General features: G+C 47.6%; 2 protein-coding genes and 1 long non-coding RNA gene across 5 annotated transcripts in view; 2 read left to right on the forward strand and 1 right to left on the reverse strand.

Moving 5' to 3' along the window:
• The window catches only part of LOC139755593 (uncharacterized), a 219165-nt gene extending 212031 nt beyond the window's left edge, over positions 1-7134 (forward strand). For both annotated transcript variants that reach the window (XM_071674115.1, XM_071674117.1), the window contains exon 3: positions 914-7134. In XM_071674115.1, the coding sequence (XP_071530216.1) occupies positions 914-2106 (1193 nt within the window). In that variant the 3' untranslated portion in view covers positions 2107-7134. The remainder of the gene's footprint in view (positions 1-913) is intronic.
• LOC139755595 (uncharacterized) lies at positions 5418-14460 on the reverse strand. Its single transcript, XR_011714131.1, has 2 exons — positions 10191-14460; positions 5418-10106 (listed from the first exon to the last, which is right to left on the reverse strand). It is a non-coding gene; the product is annotated as an uncharacterized lncRNA (long non-coding RNA).
• Positions 14461-17740: 3280 nt separating this feature from the next.
• The window catches only part of LOC139755596 (uncharacterized), a 70781-nt gene continuing 65074 nt past the window's right edge, over positions 17741-23447 (forward strand). Inside the window, exon 1 of one of the 2 annotated variants that reach the window (XM_071674121.1) lies at positions 17741-17847. In XM_071674121.1, coding sequence (XP_071530222.1) covers positions 17835-17847 — 13 coding nt within the window. In that variant the 5' untranslated portion in view covers positions 17741-17834. The remainder of the gene's footprint in view (positions 17848-23447) is intronic. The other variant, XM_071674122.1, reaches the window with a different exon arrangement.

Here is a 23447-nt window from a genome sequence, read left to right on the forward strand (position 1 = left end):
GTTATAAGCAATAGAGTTGAAAGTTGGGGTATGAATGAGTCGATTCCCAGATCTCAGTACCTGTGTCTTACCTTATGATCTCCCCAGGATCCTGGTAAGTCCTGGTAGGGCCTGACTGATATATGTATATACAGCGAGACAAGCAAAGTTATGATGACGTATAATTCATCGGGTCTTGCATTAGCGTGTGTGTGTGTGTGTGTGTGTGTGTGTGTGTGTGTGTGTGTGTGTGTGTGTGTGTGTGTGTGTGTGTGTGTGTGTGTGTGTGTGTCACCATAGTAGAGTGTTGATTACATTGCTCACCAAGTACTACGTCCGTACGTTTGTGGTTGTGTGTGCACACACTGCTGAACCATAGCTGGGTAGCGAAGCCAGTGTTTTTGTTGTGGGAGTGAAGAATGTACAGGGTTAAGGAGTAGTGTAGGGAGGACGTGATGGAGGCGAGAGTAAAGAAGCTTTCTTTATTGATATCAGCTGAAATGGTGACAGGCCTGTTGGTGTATGACAATGTGGGGGAAAGATTGTGCATTCCACAGCTTAGGGTGTAGAAGGTAGAGTTAGTGGGATGTGCCCTAGTGTGGTGGGATGTAGATTGGTTATACATTGATGTAGTAGGATGTAGAGATGTTATACATTAATGTAGTGGGCTGTAGAGATGTTATACAGTAGCGTAGTGGGACGTACATATGTTATACAGTAGTGTAGCGGGATGTAGATAGGTTATGCAGTAGTGTAGTGGAATGTAGAGATGTTATGCTGTAGTGTAGTGATGTAGAGATGTTATGTATTAGTGTAGTTTGATGTATGTAGGTCATACAGTAGTGTAGGAGTGGTGTATGTTGTATCGTCAGGAGGGTGTGTACATACATGGTGGACGAGTTGTTGACTAACAGTGTTTGCCTTCCCCCCACAGGGACGATGGCGGGTCTGATGGTCTGTTGCTCAGCCAGTGACGGGGTCGGGGGGAGCAGCGCGCCCCTGTGCCCCCCCGGCTGCGCCCCACGGGTCCGGCGCCCCCAGTGCGCGGGGGTCGTGGGGCGGTGTGTGCTGGCCGCCCTCGACGACCTCCACTACCGCCACTCCGCCGCCCGACGTCCCTCACGCGACGCCCTCAGCCCCTCCAGCGAGGCGCCTGAGGCCCTCCTCAGGTCCTCGCGCCTCCCCCTCCACGACCTCCGGCCACACAAGCACCCGGACGACACCACCTCCGAGTCGTCCTACGACAGCGCCTCCGACTACCACCTGTACGAGGAGATCCTCTACGAGGCCACGGCCTCACCTAGGCCTCCGGAGGCCATCCCTCCCCCTCTCCCAGCAAGGCCTCCACACCTTTTCAGGAGCGTCCTCGTGCAGCACCCTCAGGAGCCACAGCAGACGCAGCAGCAACAGCAGCAGCCTCGGCTCCAACAGCCGCTGCCTCCCCAGCGCCGCCACCCGCCAGAAGTACAAACTACTCAACAGCCACAACACAAACAGACAGTTCCTCACGTACAGACACTAACGAAGCCAACAGACAGTCCCCAGACGTCACCACCAGCCCAGCCACAGTCGCCACCACAACCACACCAGTGTCGCACCAAGCCAACGCCGCCTCCCAAGCCACCCAAGCCCCAGCGGGCGGTCCCGACCCCAGAAGGGAAACCGGTAACCCCACTGAAGCACCCACTCACCCCTCCCACAACCTCACTCACAAACTCCACAACGAACCTCACAACCTCGCTTCCTAAAGTGGGGTCACAGACGGCGGGGGTTGCGGCGCCGCCAGCGCCGCCGCCACCGCAACAGCAGCAGCAGCAGCAGGACCAGCAGCAGCAGCAGCAGCAGGGCGGCACTGTACCGCTGAAGCCTACCATCAACAAACCCAAGCAGCGCAGCAACCTCTACTCCATCTTCAGAGATCGTGACCACCGGCGCTGCCTCTCTGCTTCCCTGCAGCAGGAGTATCAGAAGGACTTCCAGCAGGAGTTCCTCCCTGATCAGAACCCAGCAGGCGCAGCGGCAGCGGTAGCGAACGCCACCACCACTGCCACCACCGCCGCCAGCTGCGCGTCGCTGGCTGGCGCCGAGGACGACTATGGGTTCAAGGTGGTACCTCACGTTGTGTGAAGGACGACCCAGGCTCTGTGTTGCCCCGTAAGACTTGAGGGAGAGATGCTCACAGTGACTCTTGTTCATATGCAAGGGAGGTGCATGCCCTCAGCCGGAGGGATCCTGGTCCCTTGTGAGGGAGGGAGGGACGGAGGGAGTAGCTCAGGTAAGGCGTGTGTGTGTGTGTGTGTGTTGAGTCTCAGGAGGGGAAGGAGAGGAGGGTTGCGGAAGGGCGCGTCGCCGCACACCCTGAAGAGAACGTCACCTTCTCCAGCTGATTCACTGCCTAGGAAGACGTGGATGGAGTGCCGGGGGCGTGGCACGTGCAGACTGCTTCCCCGACCGATACGGTGCTTTATGATGCCTCACTCTGGATGTGGACGGAACTCCCGTACCGGCGCGGAAGGTACCGGCCGCCTGCGGTACACCGGTCCATCTCCCAGATGATTCAGAAAGTGATAAAAGCAACTCAGGCTTCGACGTTCCAGACTCAGACTTTTTTTTCTTAAGGGGGACGTTCTGGACGCTGGAAAATGCAACACTTGCCATTAAGTCTCATTACCAGGGAAAGATATCTGTAAAACTTTCGTCAACACGACGGTGAGGGCAACACTACTTCATTATGATGCCCGGCTTTGTGTTGCATACGAGGGTCTTGAAGACACAACACTCGTGTTCTCTCGTGTGAAGTTAGAGAGGAGGAAATGTTTGATAAATCGATGGAAATGTTAAAGTGAAGTTACTTATCCAAGTGTGTAAGTTGATCGTTTTGAGAAGAAAGAAAAACAAAATAGGAAAGAAAGAAAGAAAAAAAAAGAGTGACGGATCCAGGTTTTGTGTGAAGTGTTCAAGAAATCAATGATTCCACGTTTTCTAACTGTGACTTTTAAACACGCTTGGTGGGTGACTCATCCAAACCTTCAGGTTATTATTACTCAGGTTTCTTAAGTACCCGAAATAAAGGGTTCAAGTATGTAAATAATATTACAGTTATGCAGAGAAAAACAACAAAAAAAAGTCTTTTAACAAAACCTGAGACGATGAACGCCCGAACACAGAACGAACCAGCTCTCTCGAGACGCCAGCTCGGGAGGGAAGCGTCCCGTTGAGGGAGTCGAGTGTTACATTTGTGGAACAAATTTAAACAACATGGCGGTCAACGCGACGCGAGAACAATAAACACAGATCATTGTTTCTAGAAGGCGTGATTCTGTGAACCGCTGTGTGTTTGTCTTGACCGAACTAAAGCGATGGAGAGCAAACGGAACCGCGTATCAATTGGCCTCGGAGCTTCGAACCAGAGGCTTCCGGGGAGGTGTGGACTGAACCAGCGGTGTGTCCATATGTTGCCTCGGAGCTTCGAACTAGAGGCTCCCGGGGAAGTTAAGAAGGAAAGATGACATACAGAGCTTGTGTTGAGTGAGGTGCAGTTCACAGGAAGCAAGAATCTCTCAGACAACGACCCTGCGTTGGTGACAAAAACAAAAAACAAAACAAGTTTTTGGATGTGAAAAGGAATGTTTTTGTGATGAAAAAAAAAGCAACAGAACAAACTAGTTTGATGAACCTTTTTTTTTTTTCTTTCCTGACGTTACACCTTGTACTTGACGGGGAATAGGTGTCGCCAAGTTTAAAGGAAGCAGAAGAACTCCAGTTGCTATTTCCCGTGTATCTGTTGGTTAAACCTTGAGCCACGTCCTCTGGCCACACGGAAAACAGCGATCCTTCAGTAGCCAGACCCCAGCCACACCTGCCCAGCTGAGCCATCTCTCACGACGCGAGGGGAACACAGCTCCCTCACCCACCACCACCTCACGCTCAAGAGGGGCCATTTATCATTATCATTTTTTATTGTATTATTTATTGTGACGTAATGGTTGCGACTGGATGATGAGTAGATTGCTTAGTGGTTTCTGTCATCGATCATTTCACACGTCATCCCCAACACAACACTTCACGCCAACACAACCGCCACCATCCCCACCATTGGTGTGTCCACCTGCATCGCCATCACCAACACTGCCATCGCCACCAACAGTAGCGCCTCCAACGGGACGTTTGGCCGAGGTGGTGGTCAGCAGTGGTGGTGGTCAGCAATGGTGGTAGTCAGCAATGGTGGAGATGGCGACTAACCAAACATCATATGGGCTTTGTTGACGGTGTCTACATCTGTATGTTTACACTATGTAAACACTCCTGTTTACAGAGTGTAAACACTCGTGTTTACACTGAGTACTGGGCCTTCACGCCCCACCAACGCTGCAGCAGCTGTCAACACACCTTGTAACACTGTAGAACTCCCTGCCACCCCAGGATCTACCTTGTAACACTGTAGAACTCCCTGCCACCCCAGGATCTACCTTGTAACACTGTAGAACTCCCTGCCACCCCAGGATCTACCTTGTAACACTGTAGAACTCCCTGCCACCCCAGGATCTACCTTGTAACACTGTAGAACTCCCAGACCACCCCAGGATCTACCTTGTAACACTGTATAACTCCCAGGCCACCCCAGGATCTACCTTGTAACACTGTAGAACTCCCAGGCCTCAAAGGCTGACTGACCTCCCACCTAACACCAGTGTCTGGGCCTCTCTCCCACAGTCATATACACACATCCCCCCAGCCGTTCACTTCTTGCCCGCTCCCACCGTAGTGTATCCCAGACGTCTTAACCAGTCCCACGGTACAGTACGGAAAATATTACCCAGCATGTAGGGTACGCCCGACAACCCTTTACCCTCACGTAAGGTTCAGATGTAGTGTGCCGGGCCCAATACGAGAGCGTGACCATGATGTCTTAAAGCCCCGCCAAAAAAATATAGTGTTGCCCACGTACTACATCCACATCGGTGTAGTCTGATGAGATTTTGTGGTGGCTCGTACTATTTATCGTTCGTGCAAGGGTGGATGTGTACACACACACACACACACACACACACACACACACACCCTTATCGTATTTCAGAACCAGACTTGTTATTAGAACGGGCGAGATTCATGTAGTCTGCACCAAACAATTTATATGAGGTCTTCGAGGCAGACGCGGGCCTCGGGGTAGTGGTTCTCAGTAGTGGAGCAACCTGGTAGTACATCACAAGACCACGCCTCTCCCTCCCTCCCTCTTCCTCCACCAGTCTAAGACTTTTTTTTTGGATAACCTAAAGGAATTGCTTGGTACAGGGTGGAGTGCGTTCTTGTTAATCAGCGAGGAATGACTTGAGTCACTAATCATAAGAAATACGTGTAAAAGAAATGGGAAGATCTTTGAATATCAAGTGAAGTAACGGTAAAGATATAAAGGTGGAAGATTTAAGTTCCTCAAATACTGATTTGTTTTTTGTTTTTAGGATGAAGATGTCGTAGTGTACGCCATCATTCCTTTAGGTTGAAAGATTACACGTACCACCAAGTCACCGTTTCTATAGGTTTTGACCCATAATACACGTCATCCCTTTAGGTAATGACCCAAGCAAGTCCCTCCATTATCTAGTACCTGGAGAGAACCAAACAAGGATATATATATATATATATATATATATATATATATATATATATATATATATATATATATATATATATATATATATATTTCCCCCTCATGGATCACTTGTCTGTTCTCAGCAGCACCTCGCTAAGGCGGGAGAGAGCTATTAGGTATGGTAGAATCACGCAGTACCCCCCCCCCCCCGGTACACCTCACCCTTTCCACAAGGCTGTGAACGCATGACGTCACGGCATGAGAGACACAGACAGACAGACAGACAGACAGATGGGAGTGTGTCTGGCGGGGTGACCCAGCCCGAGGGTGTGTAATGAGTCAGTCATCTCCCCAGCTTGGCGGAAGATATGAACAGACCACAGGCCCTAGTTTTCCTATCCACTCTCCCTAGATCGGGCTTGGGGGCCAGTGTGCTGAAGTGATAAAATGGTAATTAATCGCTCGCGTATCGTAGTGGTGAACGTGATGGATGAGCCAGGGTTATTATAGCGGTGGGGAGCAATTGTGTGTGTGTGTGTGTGTGTGTGTGTGTGTGTGTGTGTGTGTGTGTGTGTGTGTGTGTGTAGTTCTGTACACTGAAAAGGTTTCTTGATCAGGAGGAGCTGGCTTTGCGAACCATAATTCTGGTGACCAGTTCTTCATCCTCCCGCCTCCCCTCCCTAGTGAAGTAGTCCTAACCCGCGAGCAGATAGTCATCTGTTCACGTGGCAGTGTGTAGCCGCTCTGAGGATGTGAGGGTATCCTGTATAATCGTGATGAGTAACATCTCAAGTGTTACACGACGCTTGAACGGCTGCTCCCTCACGTCCCAGGGTCCTTCCTAACGTTTCAACGCCTTCCTAACGTTTTAACGCCCTCCTAACGTTTCAGCGCCCTCCTAACGTTTCAGCGCCCTCCTAACGTTTCAGCGCCTTCCTAACGTTTCAGCGCCCTCCTAACGTTTCAGCGCCCTCCTAACGTTTCAGCGCCCTCCTAACGTTTCAGCGCCTTCCTAACGTTTCAACGCCTTCCTGACGTTTCAACGCCCCTCAAATTTGTGGATTCAGGCTAGAGAACAGGCATGCCGAACCAGACTGGAGAACATGCGTTGAGACCGATTCTCGAGACCCATTTAGAAAACAGTAGTGACAGAGACCCAGTGCAAACCAGAGGATGAGGGAGGTCAACGAGACCAGTCAGGGGTCAAAGGTCAAGGGGTCGTGCGTTGTTACACTTTCAGAAATCCTTGGCGACGCTGCCTCCAGTGCCCCACTTACTGGGGTAGCGCCGTACACCACTCCGCTTATGACGACACCCCCCCTGGCGTACATAGACCAGAAGTGGGCCATGCGGTCAGACGGTGTGGTGTAGCGCCTTCTTGCCTGCCCGTACACACCCCGTGAACAGGTCGATTTGGGCGATATTGGCCGTTGAAGTCAAGTGGTGATCACCCTTGGGTGGTGTCCACCTCTTCCCGAATTGCTTTATAAACTCTCTCTCTCTCTCTCTCTCTCTCTCTCTCTCTCTCTCTCTCTCTCTCTCTCTCTCTCTCTCTCTCTCTCTCTCTCTCTCCGGCAACCATTTCCGGCATCGCTGGTCTCATCAGCAATGATAAATCGCTCGTGTATGTAGCAATTAAGACCTGACCTGGACACCCCTCCTCGTTGGACCTGAAGTGATTCATGCTTATTGAAACATCTGATTCTGGGTCCACCACCCCCCTCCCCCCTCCGCCAGAGGGAGGGGGGGAAATATTAGTCGCCATTTCCTCCCCCCCGCCCCCCCCACTCTGGGTAAATCTTCGTGTGTGTGTGTCTGTAATTACCTGTTTGTAATTACCTGTGTGTAATTACCTGTTTGTAATTACCTGCGTGTAATTACTTCTCTGTACGGTGCGGTACGACCATTGTACACCCAAGTGATGCCTCGTCATTTGGATTGCATCTTTAAACTGTATGTAAATTCACAAACATTTGTCTCTTGCTTTGAAAATTAAGCACACGTTTCAGTCCTTTTTTTCTAAAGCTATTCATCATTCAATGTAACTTTAATTCTTTTTTTTTTTTTTTGCATCAGCAAAAGCCAGACAGATGAACAATGGAAAAGTATTTAGCTAATTTTTTTCCCCCTCTCCCGTGGAACCATTCCTCAGTCTTAAGTCCGAGAGGTTTTGTTTAACGTGAAATGCCTTTGGAAAAATAATGGATGCAGTGACGTCACGGCCCCACCAGCACTGAATTCCTCCTCTCCACTTCTTACGAGAGTGGCTGAGGTGGGGTGGCTGGTGGCCTGGGGGTGAGGACGAAAAGACAGAGAGAGAGAGAGAAATAAGAAAGAATTGACTCGTGTGGAAGTTGCCCGTAAAGTTTGCGAATCTGGAATTCCTCGATTGTGGCAAATATCACGATTTACTGTTTGTCTGGCCACGCCATTAACCTTTTTCCATTTATATATATATATATATTTATTTTTTTCTGTGTCGTCACCCCCACTCCTGCACAGGATGGAGTTGGTATATATTTTTGTGGTCCGTCACTCGTCCTATATGCAATCGGAACGTTCCTAAATACGCTGTTGCCACTACGAGATCATGATCGCTATATCCCCAGAGTCCAGAGGATGGTAGAACGTAAAGTGATGTTAATTTCGCGCGAAAAGAAAAATGGAATAATTCTGTTAAGCTTGTCGTGGGGGGGAAAGGACGCGGGAAGAGAATCCTTTGGGAAAAATCAAACGAAACAGATTGTCTGGCGTCTCTCCTCAGTCTACGTCGATGGCGCCAAAGCGTATCGTTAACATGAGTCCATACAACGCAGAGTGTCGTAGGTTTTGTGTTTCTCGACCTAAATGACATACTGTAAAAGCATGAGGGAAAAAAAAAATATTGTGGATGGGTTGGAGACGCGGTGTACCAGAGGCACGGCGGCATTCCTGGCGTGGTCCCCCAGCCGTGCCTGGCTACTTCTAGCCGCCATCGCGCCACCCAGCCAAGATGGGGATTAGAAACGTTTTTAAATACACATACACACACGCGTGCGCGTTTACCCCTCACAGGGAAAAAAAAACAGACCCGTGGATGTTAAAATATTGAGCGTGTCATTATTCAGATGAGATAATTATGCTGATAATGTTAGAGATTAGTGAATATTAACGTCCAAGAGAAGGGCGAGTTTTTACGACCGGGAATCGACTGTTCTGGGCTTAAAAATGTGTTTTCCCCGCGTCCGAAACCGTAGAGAAACGCCCTCGTTCGCCCTTCCTCGACGTCCATCCATCCCCCCGCCCCCCCTTCCTCAAAGGCCTACAGGTGAACCCACACACCCCCCCACCCCCTTTACCCCGTCCCCTCCCAACCTCAGAGGCTAAGCGTATTTGCCAGCCAACCATTGTCGTTGGTGCTTTTCACGATTTATCTCTGTCAGTCAGTGAGGGTGGAGCGTGTGTGTGTGTGTGTGTGTGTGTGTGTGTGTTCTGGCGAGAGCTACGTCAGCGCCGGCCGAGCGAGGAGGAGGTGTGTGTGTGTGTGTGTGTGTGTGTGTGTTAGTCCAAAGCGAAGGTTTGATCCTTTCTGCCTCGTTGGAAAGAGATCAAAACCTGTTTAATGCCTTTCTTTGTCCACCTTTTGTTATTCCGCTGTTCAGGAGGTTTTTCCACCGTTTGGTTAATCCTCTGTTTATGCTGTGGTGTGTGTGTGTGTGTGTGTGTGTGTGTGTGTGTTCGGTCCCACCACCCTTCCAAGTGGCCAGGACGGCAGTACGATTCTACTGCAAGTCTTCATATCGTTACACTCGATACTGAGCTCAGATAAAAGCCACATTGCTTACCTTTCATACCTTGTCGAACACAAGGAAGTGAATAGAATAGATAAAGATTCGTTTTTGGGGAAGGTGAAGGGTTGGGAGGATATGAAACGTATTTCTGATATATTTTTTTGTGGAGTGGAGGGAAAGACGTCCATGCGACCGACCCCTGCTCCCCCTCCGTACACACACACACACACACACACACTCACACACACACACACGGCCCTTACATCTCCCGCCCCCTCCGCCCTCATCCCCCAGCTCCCTGGGCGTGTAAACATGAGGCAGGCGAGTCTGTTGAACCTTGACCTGAGACAAGGAGAGGGAGGTCAGGTCAGTATAGTGGAGGAGACAGGTAGTTCTCTTAACCTTCCCTGTGTACTAGTGACAATGGTGTGATGTGACCTACTGGCTGAGCTTAAGACCCCTTGAACACGACCCTTGGATATGACGGCCTAGCCCTTAACCTAACCCTTAAGGGCCAAAGGCTATTCATACTCAAGGGTCATATCATGGTGCTTAAGTGGGGTGAATAACTGGGGTTTATATCACTTCGTCACCTCACGTTGTCCCAGTGGCTGTAGCAGTGGCTGTAGCAGGGACTGTAGGTGTTACAGTGTACATGTGGGGTCTGACGCTGCTGCACCTGACTGTAAGTGACTGTCAGGAACACAGTCTCACTGGTGTCACCTGACTGCAAGTGACTGGCAGGAACACAGTCTCACTGGTGTCACCTGACCATGTGACTGGCAGGAACACAGTCTCACTGGTGTCACCTGACCATGTGACTGGCAGGAACACAGTCTCACTGGTGTCACCTGACCAAGTGACTGGCAGCAATACACTGTCACTTGAATACCATATCTGTACGGGGATGACGGTCAGAAACATCACCATACACATCACTATAATCCACTTAAACATCGCAGCAACACAGATGTGCACACTTACTAAAGTGTCTCGTTTTGTAAGTGCTATGCCAGAGTCACTTGAGAATGTAGGATGTGTTTGGAGGCGCGAGAATTTTGAACTGCAGGCAAGCCCCGGTCACAGCACCGAACTAACTAACAACTTTCACTGTACTGCCACATGATCACTGCTTCATTTTTGATAACTATACCGTTAAGAGTGTTATTAGACTGGCTGTGTGTATAACAGTCGTTAGCATACCATAACTCCTGTGTCTCAAGTTATAGCAGGATCCCCCCCAGTGTTGTGAGCTGATGATGACAAGAGATAGCCAGGCCTGGTCTTGTAGACGTCTCAACTCTTCATGGTAGAAATCATGAATGTCGGGTATATTTTTTTTAGGATTCGTTATGAAAACAAAGACTTGTGAACTGAAGTTAAGAATTTGACCTCTTGAGCACGACGGTACGACGCTTGAGAGGACGGTACGACCCTTGAATATGCCGGTACAACCTTTGAGCACGACGGTACGACTCTTTGAGTCGGGTCAAAGGTCAGGTCATCATACCTAAAGTTCGTGCGATCGTACTCAAGGGTCGTAACCGTCGTACTCAAGGGTCGTAATGTCGTGCTCAAGGGTCATCCTGTCGTGCTTAAGGGTTGTACTGTCGTGCTCAAGAATGTGAAATAAAGAACGCTGGATGTTCTGTTATATACTTCCAGAACTAAAAGTTAATAGATACATAAACTTCACGAGTTCTAAAACCTAGAATAATTCACAAGAAAATAACTATGCACTTTTTTATTCCTATGTTACGTCAACTTGGACCTCCTGTCCAGCTGCTGTGCCCCGGAGGTTAAATTTGATATATATGCATAGGATTTTAATGTCCTCAATGTTAACATTGTCCTAGAAAAAAGAATCCCCTACGGACGTAGGGATGATGAGGTAGTGAGGTCCTTACGAGGGGATGAAGGAACTGTGTCCCAGAACCGTGAGAGATGCCAGCCTGTGTATTATGTGGATTCATCCAGATTTTTCATGTCGTGCATTATGGCGATATAGTGATAACAACAAACCTTTTCTCTATGAATATATTCAAGTTTTTCCCAATGTATGCCGACGTCATACCCTTCACTGCACTATCCTGCCCACCTGGTGTTGTGTGGGGAAGGCCCCTGGATCCTCTTGTTGTATGTAATCTGATCCTGTATCTTGCCTACCGCACTGGAAAACCTCGTCCATTAACCTCTTTGAAGCATTTGCAGATTTACGCTCTTTTTTCCCCCCTTTCGTCTCATATCCATCCTTTATGTATACCCACAGACACGACTGTATCTCCAAGTCTTGAGTAATTACCTTTGTAAAGTCTTCATCTTACTAAAAAAGAAAAAACTTAACTTAAAACTTGTGAACTTTTCTGCAGTTAAGGCTTAGGACCTAAGTCCTTCGAGACTGTATCTCTCTCTCTAATAGCCTTTCCCACCAGCCTTTGATATAATCCAACACTTATGTACTTACTATTTACTCTCTTTTACACTCGCCTTACGAAGTAATAACTGTTTGGGTTCGCCTGTACACTTCCAGGTGGCTACCATCGCTAATGTTTACACCTATGTAACACCCTCTATCACCGTGTTGAACCTCGTAATCTCCCCTTCCCCCTTTGCTAGAGTCGTGGTCGGTGATTATACCACGCACTCCCCCTCAACCCCTGGAGCAAGACGACGACGACTCTTGGTCAAGACGGTATACGACCTCCTTAGAGCACGATGGTGCTCAGGGGTCGTCCCTCGCTGCCATCAAGGATCGTCCCGTTCTCCTCGTGGGTTTTGATTTCATATGAATGAAATTATCATGATCGTGTGGGAGTTCTTCATCATCCAGGACTTGTTTGGTTACATCGAGTTGTAACTCGAGGCTGCTTCTGGCCCAAGTCATACAGCGTGTGTGTGTGTGTGTGCGAGTGTGTATGTTTTTTCTACCAAGCGAGGAATAAGGATATCCATTGTACTACACCTCTCCAGCAGGAGTTGAGTCTACATGTACTCTTGTTTTGTACAACAACGGTAGCACCAAGTAGGGTATATGTGTAATTACTTCTTTTTTTTATTATTTCCTTTACTACTGTAGCCTGTGTGTAGGGGATGCACGTGTTTGTGTTCTACAACAGAAGGGAGTGTTGGCACAGGTGAAGGATGGATGGGGGGTCTCTCTGGTGTCATGAGAGCAGTTGACACTGGTGTCACTCACGCCAAGTGTCGTGCCCGAGGGCCTCCCCTCCACCATGAAGGATTTGACACCTGTCTCTGAGGTGGACTGACTCAAGGCTCAAAGTACAATATAGTGATGTATGATTATCCATCTTGTCAGCGAGAGGGAAGGGGTTCGTCACCGTGGACCGAAAGCATATCGTCTGCGGATATGCCAGGGCCTCGGTTCGAACCCCAGAAGGTATATTACAGAAATAGGTGTCGATTAACCTGTAAGACTCGCACTCAGGATACACTCACGTCAGTCACTTCACTGAAGCTATGGGGAACTGGACACACTGAAGCACCTGTGTGACAAAGGTTATCCCCCATTGCCATTACTGTACGTGAGGGCAATGTGTGGGTAACACACACACACACAAACACCAAATGTATCAGACCAACACCTTTATGGATCCAGTGACCCTTGCTGCTATGTGAGTGTGTGTATACTGACATGAGTGCCTCCTGCGAGTCCTCACCACTTGCCTGTCATGAGATATCCAAGTGTGCGTTGAGCCTCCCCCGTTCCTTCGGGAACTTGGTTGGCCTTGAGTGCGAGAGGCGGGCTGCCGCACTGTAGATTAAAGCGTAAGAGTGTGTTAAAGGTTGTGTGCGGTAGGGTGCGTGCCACCCGCTAGGGTGTGTTCGCACTCGCCGCTCCCCGCCCCCTGTGAGTGCCTCTTTTCTAACTCAATGTTTATTGTGTATATTTGTATTTTATTCTCCTCCTCCTCCTCCTCCTCCTCCTCCTCCTCCTCCTCCTCCTCCTCCTCCTCCTTCCTTCCTTCCTTCCTCCTCCTCCTCCCTCCCACCCGCCCCACAGTCGTCCATACCCCCAGAGTGCCATACCACACAGAGCGAGCTCGACCAACCACATTTTGTAAGATAGTTGTAAATGCTTCCCGCTCTATTAGAACTTTGCAGCTTCACAAAATTGTAAATTGTAAATATAGAAAGTTAATATATATTATATACATTATATATATACATCGCTGGCTGGTCGAGGCTCAAGCCTGTTCAGCCGCCCCCCCTCCCCTAGCCCCCCCAACCCCCCCATTATGTGTGTGCATATTGTACATGGTATAGATTTTATAGCAGGAGCCCACCACAACCGCCAGTGCAGGTAGAGTCCATAGGGGGCAACCCCAGTCGCCAGGACTCTCACCCCTATGGTGTTTGTGGCTTAACTCCCTCTTTTTTTCCAATCTCTTTGGTTCCTCGAGACGTCGTCAGCAGCAGAAGAGTCTCGACCGAACACACAAACATCTTTTTATTTATATATTATTATTATTATTTTTTTTTTTTTTTGTGTTGGTTCAAATGTAAATAGACACTTAGTTGGTTAAGTGCCAGACCTCACTCAGCCATGATGGTGTGTGTGTGTGTGTGTGTGTCTGTGTGTGTGTGTACCGCTACACTGACGGCTCTGTGGGGGCTAACCCCCCACCTCTGTAGTGACGTTATCACAGTCACCACCTCCACCACCACCTCCACCTCCTCCTCCACCTCCTCCTCTTGTATGTCGACGCCGTTGCCATAGTAACGCCGTCGTGTCATGGCAACACTGTTGTTGTGGCAACACCGTCGCCGTGGTGGCAGTGTTGTCATGGCAACACCGTCGTCATGACCGTCCCCCCTTCTTCCCCTCCCCCATCCACCCAACTAGTTGTCAAGGCAACAAACGTCGTCATAGCAATTTCCCCTCCTCCTCCCCCCATCCTCTCTGTCGCCATGGAAACCACCCACCCCTAACTCCCCTCCCTCGACGCCCTGGCAAACCCCCTCCCCCCCTCCCTCCTCCCCTCCTCCTCTTCTTCGTCGCCATGGCAACCCTTCGTCAGGGCACGGATGACCCTAAAGGTCCCGCTCACATTTTGTAAGATACCTGGCCCCGGTCAAGGGCCGCCCTAAATATACACTGGTTCGTAAACACGAGTTTTGTTTTATCCTTGTGTGTCACCTGCGCCCCCGCTGGCCAGCTGGGAGCAGCACAGGCCGTACCACACTGTGGAGACGGACCAACGAAGACCATCTTTACTTAACGTCATCTCTGGTCCCAATCATCGCTCTCTGGTTACCTCGATGTTGATGCTCTCTCTCTCTCTCTCTCTCTCTCTCTCTCTCTCTCTCTCTCTCTCTCTCTCTCTCTCTCTCTCTCTCTCTCTCTCTCTCTCTCTCTCTCTCTCTCTTCCACAGATATTACTTTGGCTCCTGCGGACGTGGTCTGCCTTCCATCAAGGCTCTGGCACCCGTGACTCTCGTCTGGCTGGTGTTTCCCATAGTTTCTGTGGGGAAGACCAGTCACACGAGGATTGGCCATTATATGAATACCTCCTTCCCTCGCCCAGGGAAAGGGATGGAACTCTTTCCCCTCTTTCATCTTTCCCACTTCTGACGACTCTTCCACTTTTCCAAAAGCCAGGTCGACCAATTACCTGAAGAGCTCTGATATATTTCTTAGATCTATTTCTTGCGTATCTTCCTCAAGCCAAAAATGGGCTTGATGTAAGGCATGCTTAGCCCGTGCCAGACTCTCGCTATATATATAAAAAAAAAACAAGATTAGAATCAGACTACGAGTTACCAGACAATGAAGACGATACCAAACATGAGTACAGATACGAGGGTACCAGGTACTGGCCAGGGCTGGTATCAGACAGTAATGAAGGTGGTACCAATGATTGAATAGGATCTCTGTTAACAGTATGAGGAGAGAAAGAGAGAGAGACGATACCAAATACAAATGAGGGTGATGCTAAACGCTGATAAGGTGGTACCTTGTATGTAAATGGTTGACGGCTCTAATGAGGGGCATCAGACATATACGAACAATGAAGATAAAACCATTTGATAATACCAAGTACTGATGATAATGAAGCCATACTGTGAGGAGTGGGGGGGTATACCAGAGTGGGTGACACCAAACAGTAATGAGGGAGATGCTGGATGATGCTGGGCTAAACTATAAAGAAGATTGTACCACAGAACAATGAAGAATACTAGACAAGAATGATGATATAAGGTCATACAAAGTGGTATCAAGTATAAGCCAAAGTAACGATACAATACCAAAAGAGTAAGGGTTAATATCATCTGTATATATGTATACACATAATATATATATATATATATATATATATATATATATATATATATATATATATATATATATATATATATATATATATATATATATCGCAAAAGCGTATTTCCAGAGATACGAACGAAGTGGCATAGACAAGGTCCTCGGCAGCCAAAGGAGAGCTTCGGACACGGCTGCAGGTAAGGCAATCTACTGGTACAGGGTTTAATGTTCCATATTACAGTTTTTATAGGAAGTGGAATGATTAGAACTGCCGTCCCCTCCCAGCAGTAGGAATGTGTGTGTGTGTGTGTGTGTGTGTGTGTGTGTGTGTGTGTGTGTGTGTGTTCACTTTCCTATGTGTTTGTTCGTTGCTCGATGTCTGTCTCTGTATATTGTTCGTGTATGTGTTTGTATGTTATTTCTTTGTGAGTAAGATCACTTAAGAGCGACCGTGTGTGTGTGTGTGTGTGTGTGTGTGTGTGTGTGTGTGTGTGTGTGTGAGTGAGCTTGTTTATCTATACGTGAAGGAATGTTTGTAAAAGACACTGTGAACCTTTTGCCAGGAATGAAAGCTATTATGGTTGTTCGCTGAGAGTGATATCGTAGGTTTACAGTTTGCCAGCATCTTGGTGAGGCTCTAACAATAAACCTCTGACAGATACTGCAGAGGTAGCTATCACATACGACCATATCATACATGGCTTTCTACAGAGCATCACTATTGCAAGAATGATCTTTCGTTAGACAAGCACGACATGAAGTGTGTGAGTGGTATAATGCAGATGGCCTGCAAGCCACACACACACACACCTTCTAAGACGTCGTGAGGTGTGGAGCGAACAACTTTAACCCCACTGTGTATGCCAGATGACAGAGACCTCAAGCACAAATTATTACTCTGGTCACCAAATAAGGTTGGAGGGGAAGGAGGAGTTGCTCCAATTGCTTTGTTGCATTCATTGATATGAGAAATCATTTTACATCTATGATTAATTGTGTTCAGTAACCACAAGGAAAAGGATTTGATAGTTACTGGTTAAGATGTTTAGGGAGACGCAAACATAGGGTTATGATATCGATACAATAATACTTCGCAAAGGTGGATGGGGGGAATACCCTTGCAATTGCACGTGATTTTCAAACAAATATATAACCATGCATGGTCTCCTGGCCTACCTAACAATATGATGGTCTCTTGGCCTGTCGTATCAATCGTCATGATAACAAGGAAGAAAGTACCCCCATAATGGTCAAGGAAGCGCTTCGACTCATGGAAAATAGACAGTAAAGAGAACCCGTTTAAGGTGGCAGCCTTTGCACCCCCAGCTGAGTCTTCATTATTGATGGTCCCGGGTCCGTCCCCACGCGCCACGCCGTGACGTCACCACAATGCACCGCTTATGAATAATGTGTGAGTCGAAGACACTTGAGAACACCATCAGTTTCCATTATGCCGGGAAGCCAGCGAGACGAGGGATGGAGTAAATGTAAAGTGAGGGGGAAAAAAAAACCTACACCTCATTTTGCCTTCATTGATCGATGAGGAAGGTAAATGTTGGACTCGTTCGTTGGTGTATTACTGGTGAATAAGGCGAGGCTTAACGGTAGAGTACATTCTCTGCACGGGAGACATTCCTGTGAGCATATCTACAAATATAAGATCCCGGACCTAATTCATTACTTCATTAAAAACTTAATTGTATAAAAGCTTGTTAATTTCTTTAAAGAATATGGATAAATCTATTCAAACCTTACCATAATTCAATAAAAATGTATGATCTAGTAAAGCAACAACTAACTGCGACTAATTCATAAAATTTCAGGGATAGTGGGAAGGCCAGAAATGTCCGGTGACGTCACTTATGTTTACTTTGTTCGGACGTGTGGGTGAAAGTCGGCAGCAAACTTTCTTGATATCTATATGAATTAATATTGATAACAATACCCTCTTCTCCTAGTCTATTGGTCATCATTTCATATGCAAGATATTCTTTCTATAGATCAGAAGCCATATCATGAAAAATTATGCTACTTGATATATGTTTATGTTCAGTGAAAGTAAGTAGGTACTCGAACTCATTCTGAGGTTATTTGTTGACAAGTTAATGCATCCAGTGGCTTAATAACAATTTTGTGGTTAATAACGTAGTGAATACAAAACCAACACTGATTAGAACCTCGGAGTACCTACTGCGTTCACTGGCATCATACGATGGAGGTTGAAGGTAAGGAAATACAGTTTTAGTGCAAATATTGAAAAAGACGATGGTCAGTGGACGTGTTGCCTGCCGAGGGGCCAAGTGATACGTCTGAGTGTTTCCTGTTGACTGCTGATGAATTATTGATCATTTATTGTGAGTGATTAACCTAACATGTATTACGATCATGATAAGGGAGAAAGCTAGTGGTTCCACAGCGTGTAAAACTGATAATGTGTTCGGGGATGCACAGGATGGAAGACCATCCGATCGCCATGTCGAGACAAACTGAAATTAGATATTGACAGGGACCCTAATTTATGTCTGGTATGTGTCCATTGCACAGTGGTTGAATTCTTATATCATTTTATGGATGGATTTTATTTTAAATGTTCTGTTCAATCCTTGACTTTAAAGGTAAGGACATTTATTTCAGTATCCCATGAAAGATTTGTTCTTGAAAGTATGTATGTTTGAGTCCCTCGCTAGATTTCCACACGTTACCAAACGCTGTACAGAATTAGTCTTAACTGTTCACTATGTCGACAAATTATTTAACGAAATTATCACGATTATCAGTCGGATGAATTGTTCATTTTATTTTCAGTATTTTATGAATTGTTCGAATGATTTTCAAGACATTCTTTTTTTTATTTCCGAATGATTCAGTTTTGCCAGCATGGAATAATGTTGTGGGTTCCCAGAGTTTTTGTTCAGTGTGGTGATAATTTCGACTGAGGTTTAGTTATTCAGACCGTCGACAGGGAGGTTTGCTTATGTAAGTGCCTCGTTTGCACAGTGGTATTATAATGGTCTTATTAATCAGGGATCGTGGGTTCGAACCTCCCACTGGGCCAGTGAGAAATATGTATATATACTTTAACAAGTTGCACACCGTCAGGTAGGTTAAGATAAGATGAGGTTAGGTTACGTACAAAGTAATGTAACTGTACGGGTCTTTAATCATGGAGAATTCCTGTTCATATTTTTTTCTCTCATTTTTTATTTCATCCCAATTAATGAATTGTCTCAGATTATTAATGGAATAGTGAATGGAAATGCCGTAATTCTGTTGATATTCTAATCATCGTCACTGACTATCCAGGAGATAGAGCGGTCGGCTGTTGCCAGATATCTGGATGATTGTGTGGCTGATGATGGTTTGAGCGGCTGCTGCCGGTTGCGTAACCGGAGAGCTTGGATGGGCTAGGTTAGGCTGGGTTAGGTTATGCAAGCGGACTTATTGTTTCCGAGAATGGAGATACATAAGACTGGCAACCGGTACCATATAATATTTTATTCATTTTGTTATTATCATTATTATTTCCCTTCTCTCGCTCGCGTATTTAGTTGGTATAGAAAGTGACATGTTTCCTAGTGTATGTGGAATCCTCTGTTAGATATGAGGTTGTCTGACGTGTTTATACGTAGGGAATAAACGATCTACAGTCTGGACTCCGGGTTTTAGTGCGGTTAACAGTACACGCCACTGAAATGTATTTATAGATCACTTATATGTTAATGGGTTTTATATCCCGTTGTTGCCTGGAAGGAGGTTATCTTTTGTGAGCACGTCGGCATGACCCTTCCGAACGTCCTTACGACCCTTGAACATGATGGAACGACCCCTGAGCACGACAGTACAACCCTGGAGCACGACGATACGTCGTACCCGAGGGTCGTGCTTGAGGGTCGTATTTACCGTCGTGGTCCAGGAGTTAAGTGTATGATGTGATGCATATGAAGAAGCCTTCGGTTTACAGATGAGTAATGTTTACGATGGTAGCCCTAGCGACCACCTTCTCTCAGAGGTTCGATGCCCCGGGAGCAGCGTCCGTACACCTGCTGTGCCGTACACACTTACCGTATGGAGAAAAATGATCGTGTCGGTAATTAAGGTTGTGATTAACTTAACCTGCGTCGTTAGCATTCTAACCAAACTTTTGTCTCCGCCACCTGGAGTGTTTGTATACATCCCACCACACGTCTCCCGTGATGTCGACCCTCAATATTGCTGTAGACCTGCCACTGACGTTGTCTTTATTACGACCACAAACTTCCGCTATTGTGATCTGTCGACACACCACAGACCCACCCCTGTTTCGTGTGGTCTGCCACTATACCATACAGCCCAAGGGGTTTAAAATGACCGTACCCTACTATTTCTGGTCATCGAAAAGATATCATCATATACGTTTCCACATTCCCTTGCTTTGATATATATATATATATATATATATATATATATATATATATATATATATATATATATATATATATATATATATATTACACAGTATAGCATGATCACCCTACTGCTCTAATCATTTTCTCAACTCCACAATGGCGTCTGCAAAGGTCAAACTTGGAAGCTGCTGATGTTAACATACATAACACTATGCTACATCATCTCTGCGTTGTAGGCCGGTGTAGTGTGCGAGTGTGGGAACTCTCTTGTGGAGGGAGGCCAGGCCCATCTCGGAGCCTAGCTGGAACTTTGTCATCAAGGTACTGTTAGGAACCAATTAGGCGATGTCATTTGAATACATGATTACTGGCATCAGCTCCCTAAATGACCTTTTCACTCAGCGTGCGTTCTCTCCGCCGAACTGAACGAAAGCGAGTCACACACACACTCGTTATCTTGGCTCCGTTTCGTTAATGAACGCACGGGATTTGGAGATCGCATTGCATTGTGTTCCATCGTACGTCAGAACGATATGATCAGCGGTTGATGCGACGAAAATGGTGAAGAAAATGGTGATTGATACAGTGATGGAGTTGTTCACATGATTGATACAATGATAGAGAGTTGTTCACATGGGCATATATATATATTTTCAGATGCTAATATAGAATGAAGTCTTAGATTACATCGGAAACATTAGATGAATATGCGTACTATTTAGGATTGAGAACCACTTGTTTACACCATTTTAACGGATGAAGGGATATGAAAAAAGAGGCCATACGTATCGTTTTTATTGTTTAATAAAAACAAAAGGTATATGAATAGCCTTACGGACAGTTTCTGACTAAGGTTTACGGGTGCAAACATGTCATTATTATTATGAGGGTAACTGACCCATTCCTAGATGTGTTCTGTGTGTACGTTTAGAACCTGCGCATGTTGACAACATTTTGAGGGACAGTCACTAACCCGACGGCTGCCTCAGGACCTTGAACTGTATGTGTCAGGGGGGGCGGGTTGTATGTATCAGGGGGACAGGTTGTATGTATCAAAGGGAAGAGATTGGGTGTATCAAGGGGACGGGAATGTATGTATCAGGGGAACGGGGATGTATGTGTCCGGGGAATGGGCTGTATGCGTCAGGGAGGAAGGAGTTGCATGTATCAGGAGGAGGAGGAGGACGGGTTGTATGTGTCAGGTGGGAGGAGGAGGGAGGAGGAGGATGGGTTGTATGGGGCCACAGTGGGCGTCCCCAGCACAGTTCGACCCGGCTGCCTGGCGTAATTTATGAGGGGGCTGCCGTGGGCTACAGCCTGGGTAATTATATGTTAAGTGTCCTCCCAGCGCTGACTACTACTACTCCCCCTCCACCCTCCACCCCTCCTTACCTTCTCTCTCGCGGCCGCATCCTCCTCCTGCTGCTCCCGGTCGTCTAGAGATTGACTCTCTCTCTCTCTCTCTCTCTCTCTCTCTCTCTCTCTCTCTCTCTCTCTCTCTCTCTCTCTCTCTCTCTCTCTCTCTCTCTCTCTCTCTCACCAGCCAGCGACCATGGAGGCGTACGGTCGGGTAAACCCCTCCACTCCTCCTCCCTGCTGGCCTGGGGTATCGGGAGGGGAGGGAGAGGGACGTCTGCGCACCCAACCAGCACTTTACCACTGGCTGTCTGGTTTCATTCCTGTGGCCCAGGTGGGCCTGGCTTTACCTTCCGTCTGGCCCGCACGTCGGCTGGTGGCTTTCAGCTCACCGTCATGGAGTGTATATCTGCCCGTCACACGTAACATATTGACATCACGTATCTCACACGAACTCATTCTTCGTAACTCTTGTTTCCATTTCCCCCCTTGCGGTGTGAGCGCATCGCCCTAACCCTGCCTCATAGTATGCGAGCATTGTGCAGTATGGTGTCAGTCGTCCATTTTCTTTATTCTTTTTTTTTTTTCTTGATTTCGACTTGAACTCCAAGGTGCAGGTCATGGGTAACGACCCTTTTGGGCCTCGACGATACGACTCATACACGACGGGACGACGACCTCCCCTTTAAAGCAGGACGGTACGACCCTTCATCGCTGCGGCGTGACCCTGAAGCACTGCCTGGCGTTCGTCTCTGCTGTCGCTCGCTGGCTCGTCAACACCTCCCGAGCACGACGGCGCGAACCCTCTGAACGCCGCTGTACGACGACGACCCATGGGAGCCACGGGACGACCCTTGGGCGTGAGGGCAGAGCAGTTGATGTTCAGGTCACACACCGGGCCATCCGTACCTAAGGGTCGTGCTCAGAGGTAGTACCGTTGTGCTCAAAGGGTAGTACCGTCGTGCTCAAAGGGTCGTACCGTCGTGCTCAAAGGATCGTACCGTTGTGCTCAAGGGTCGTACCGTCGTGCTCAAGAGTCGTGCCGTCGTGCTCAAAGGGTCGTACCGTCGTGCGTTAAGGGTCGTACCGTCGTGCTCAAAGGATCGTACCGTTGTGCTCAAGGGTCGTACCGTCGTCCTCAAGGGTCATGCCGTCGTGCTCATGGGTCATACCCTTTCCCTCAAGTGGGATAAGGATCTCGCTGACCCTCATAAACCCAGACATGACCAGGTGTCGACCAGTTTATCTTTGTTTCCGAAGCCATACCATACCAGTACCCTTGTTTAGCTGGTCAGGTCACCCCTCGTGACCTGGGGCAGGTATGGGGGGGGGGTCACGGCCAGAAAAGGTCATATTGTCACCGTTAATGGAATTTCCCCCAAGCCTTAGAGTTGTTCGCCGGAGATATGGTCGCCAGAAAACATCTTGACGTACGGTGTTCTCCCCCTGGGCGTTCACACGGTCGACACGTCGATACGTCACGACCGACCCTCGTCCTACGCCCGCCCATGTTGCGACACGTGACGTCACGGACACGTCATCATAGATGGCACCTTCATTTAAGCATCGTAAATTATACATATCTTAAGTGAATGAGATATGAAGGAAAAAAATCAGATTGAGATTGAGAAAAGGGAAGACTAGTGTGGGGTAGACTGCCAAATATTATCCTAAGTCAGAGGATGAGGGGAATGGGCTGTCGTAAATCATATATATATATATACGAGTGATAACAGCTCGGTGTTAATTCGAGCTACTTTTTTATTCCCTGGGATGGTTGAGGGCTGAGGGCGAATGCTTGCCTAGGACGTAAATCTGGGAAGACCAGTGTGTGAATCATGGTCAACAACTTTTGTGTGTGTGTGTGTGTGTGTGTGTGTGTGTGTGTGTGTGTGTGTGTGTCTTAAGGTATAGAGGAGGTTTTTATATGCAGGGACGAACACCTCTTCATAAGGTTTTAAGTACTGGTTTTACTGCCGCAGGATGACGTAAGATGCCAGGAATAACTGCCGCCGTTGTCACACTCGTACCCACGACCTAGTGGCTCTGGCCATATAGTGGAGTTCGAACCCCTCACCATCACC

The sequence above is a fragment of the Panulirus ornatus genome, chromosome 19 (assembly GCF_036320965.1).
Source record: "Panulirus ornatus isolate Po-2019 chromosome 19, ASM3632096v1, whole genome shotgun sequence".
In the NCBI taxonomy this organism is placed as follows: domain Eukaryota; kingdom Metazoa; phylum Arthropoda; class Malacostraca; order Decapoda; family Palinuridae; genus Panulirus; species Panulirus ornatus.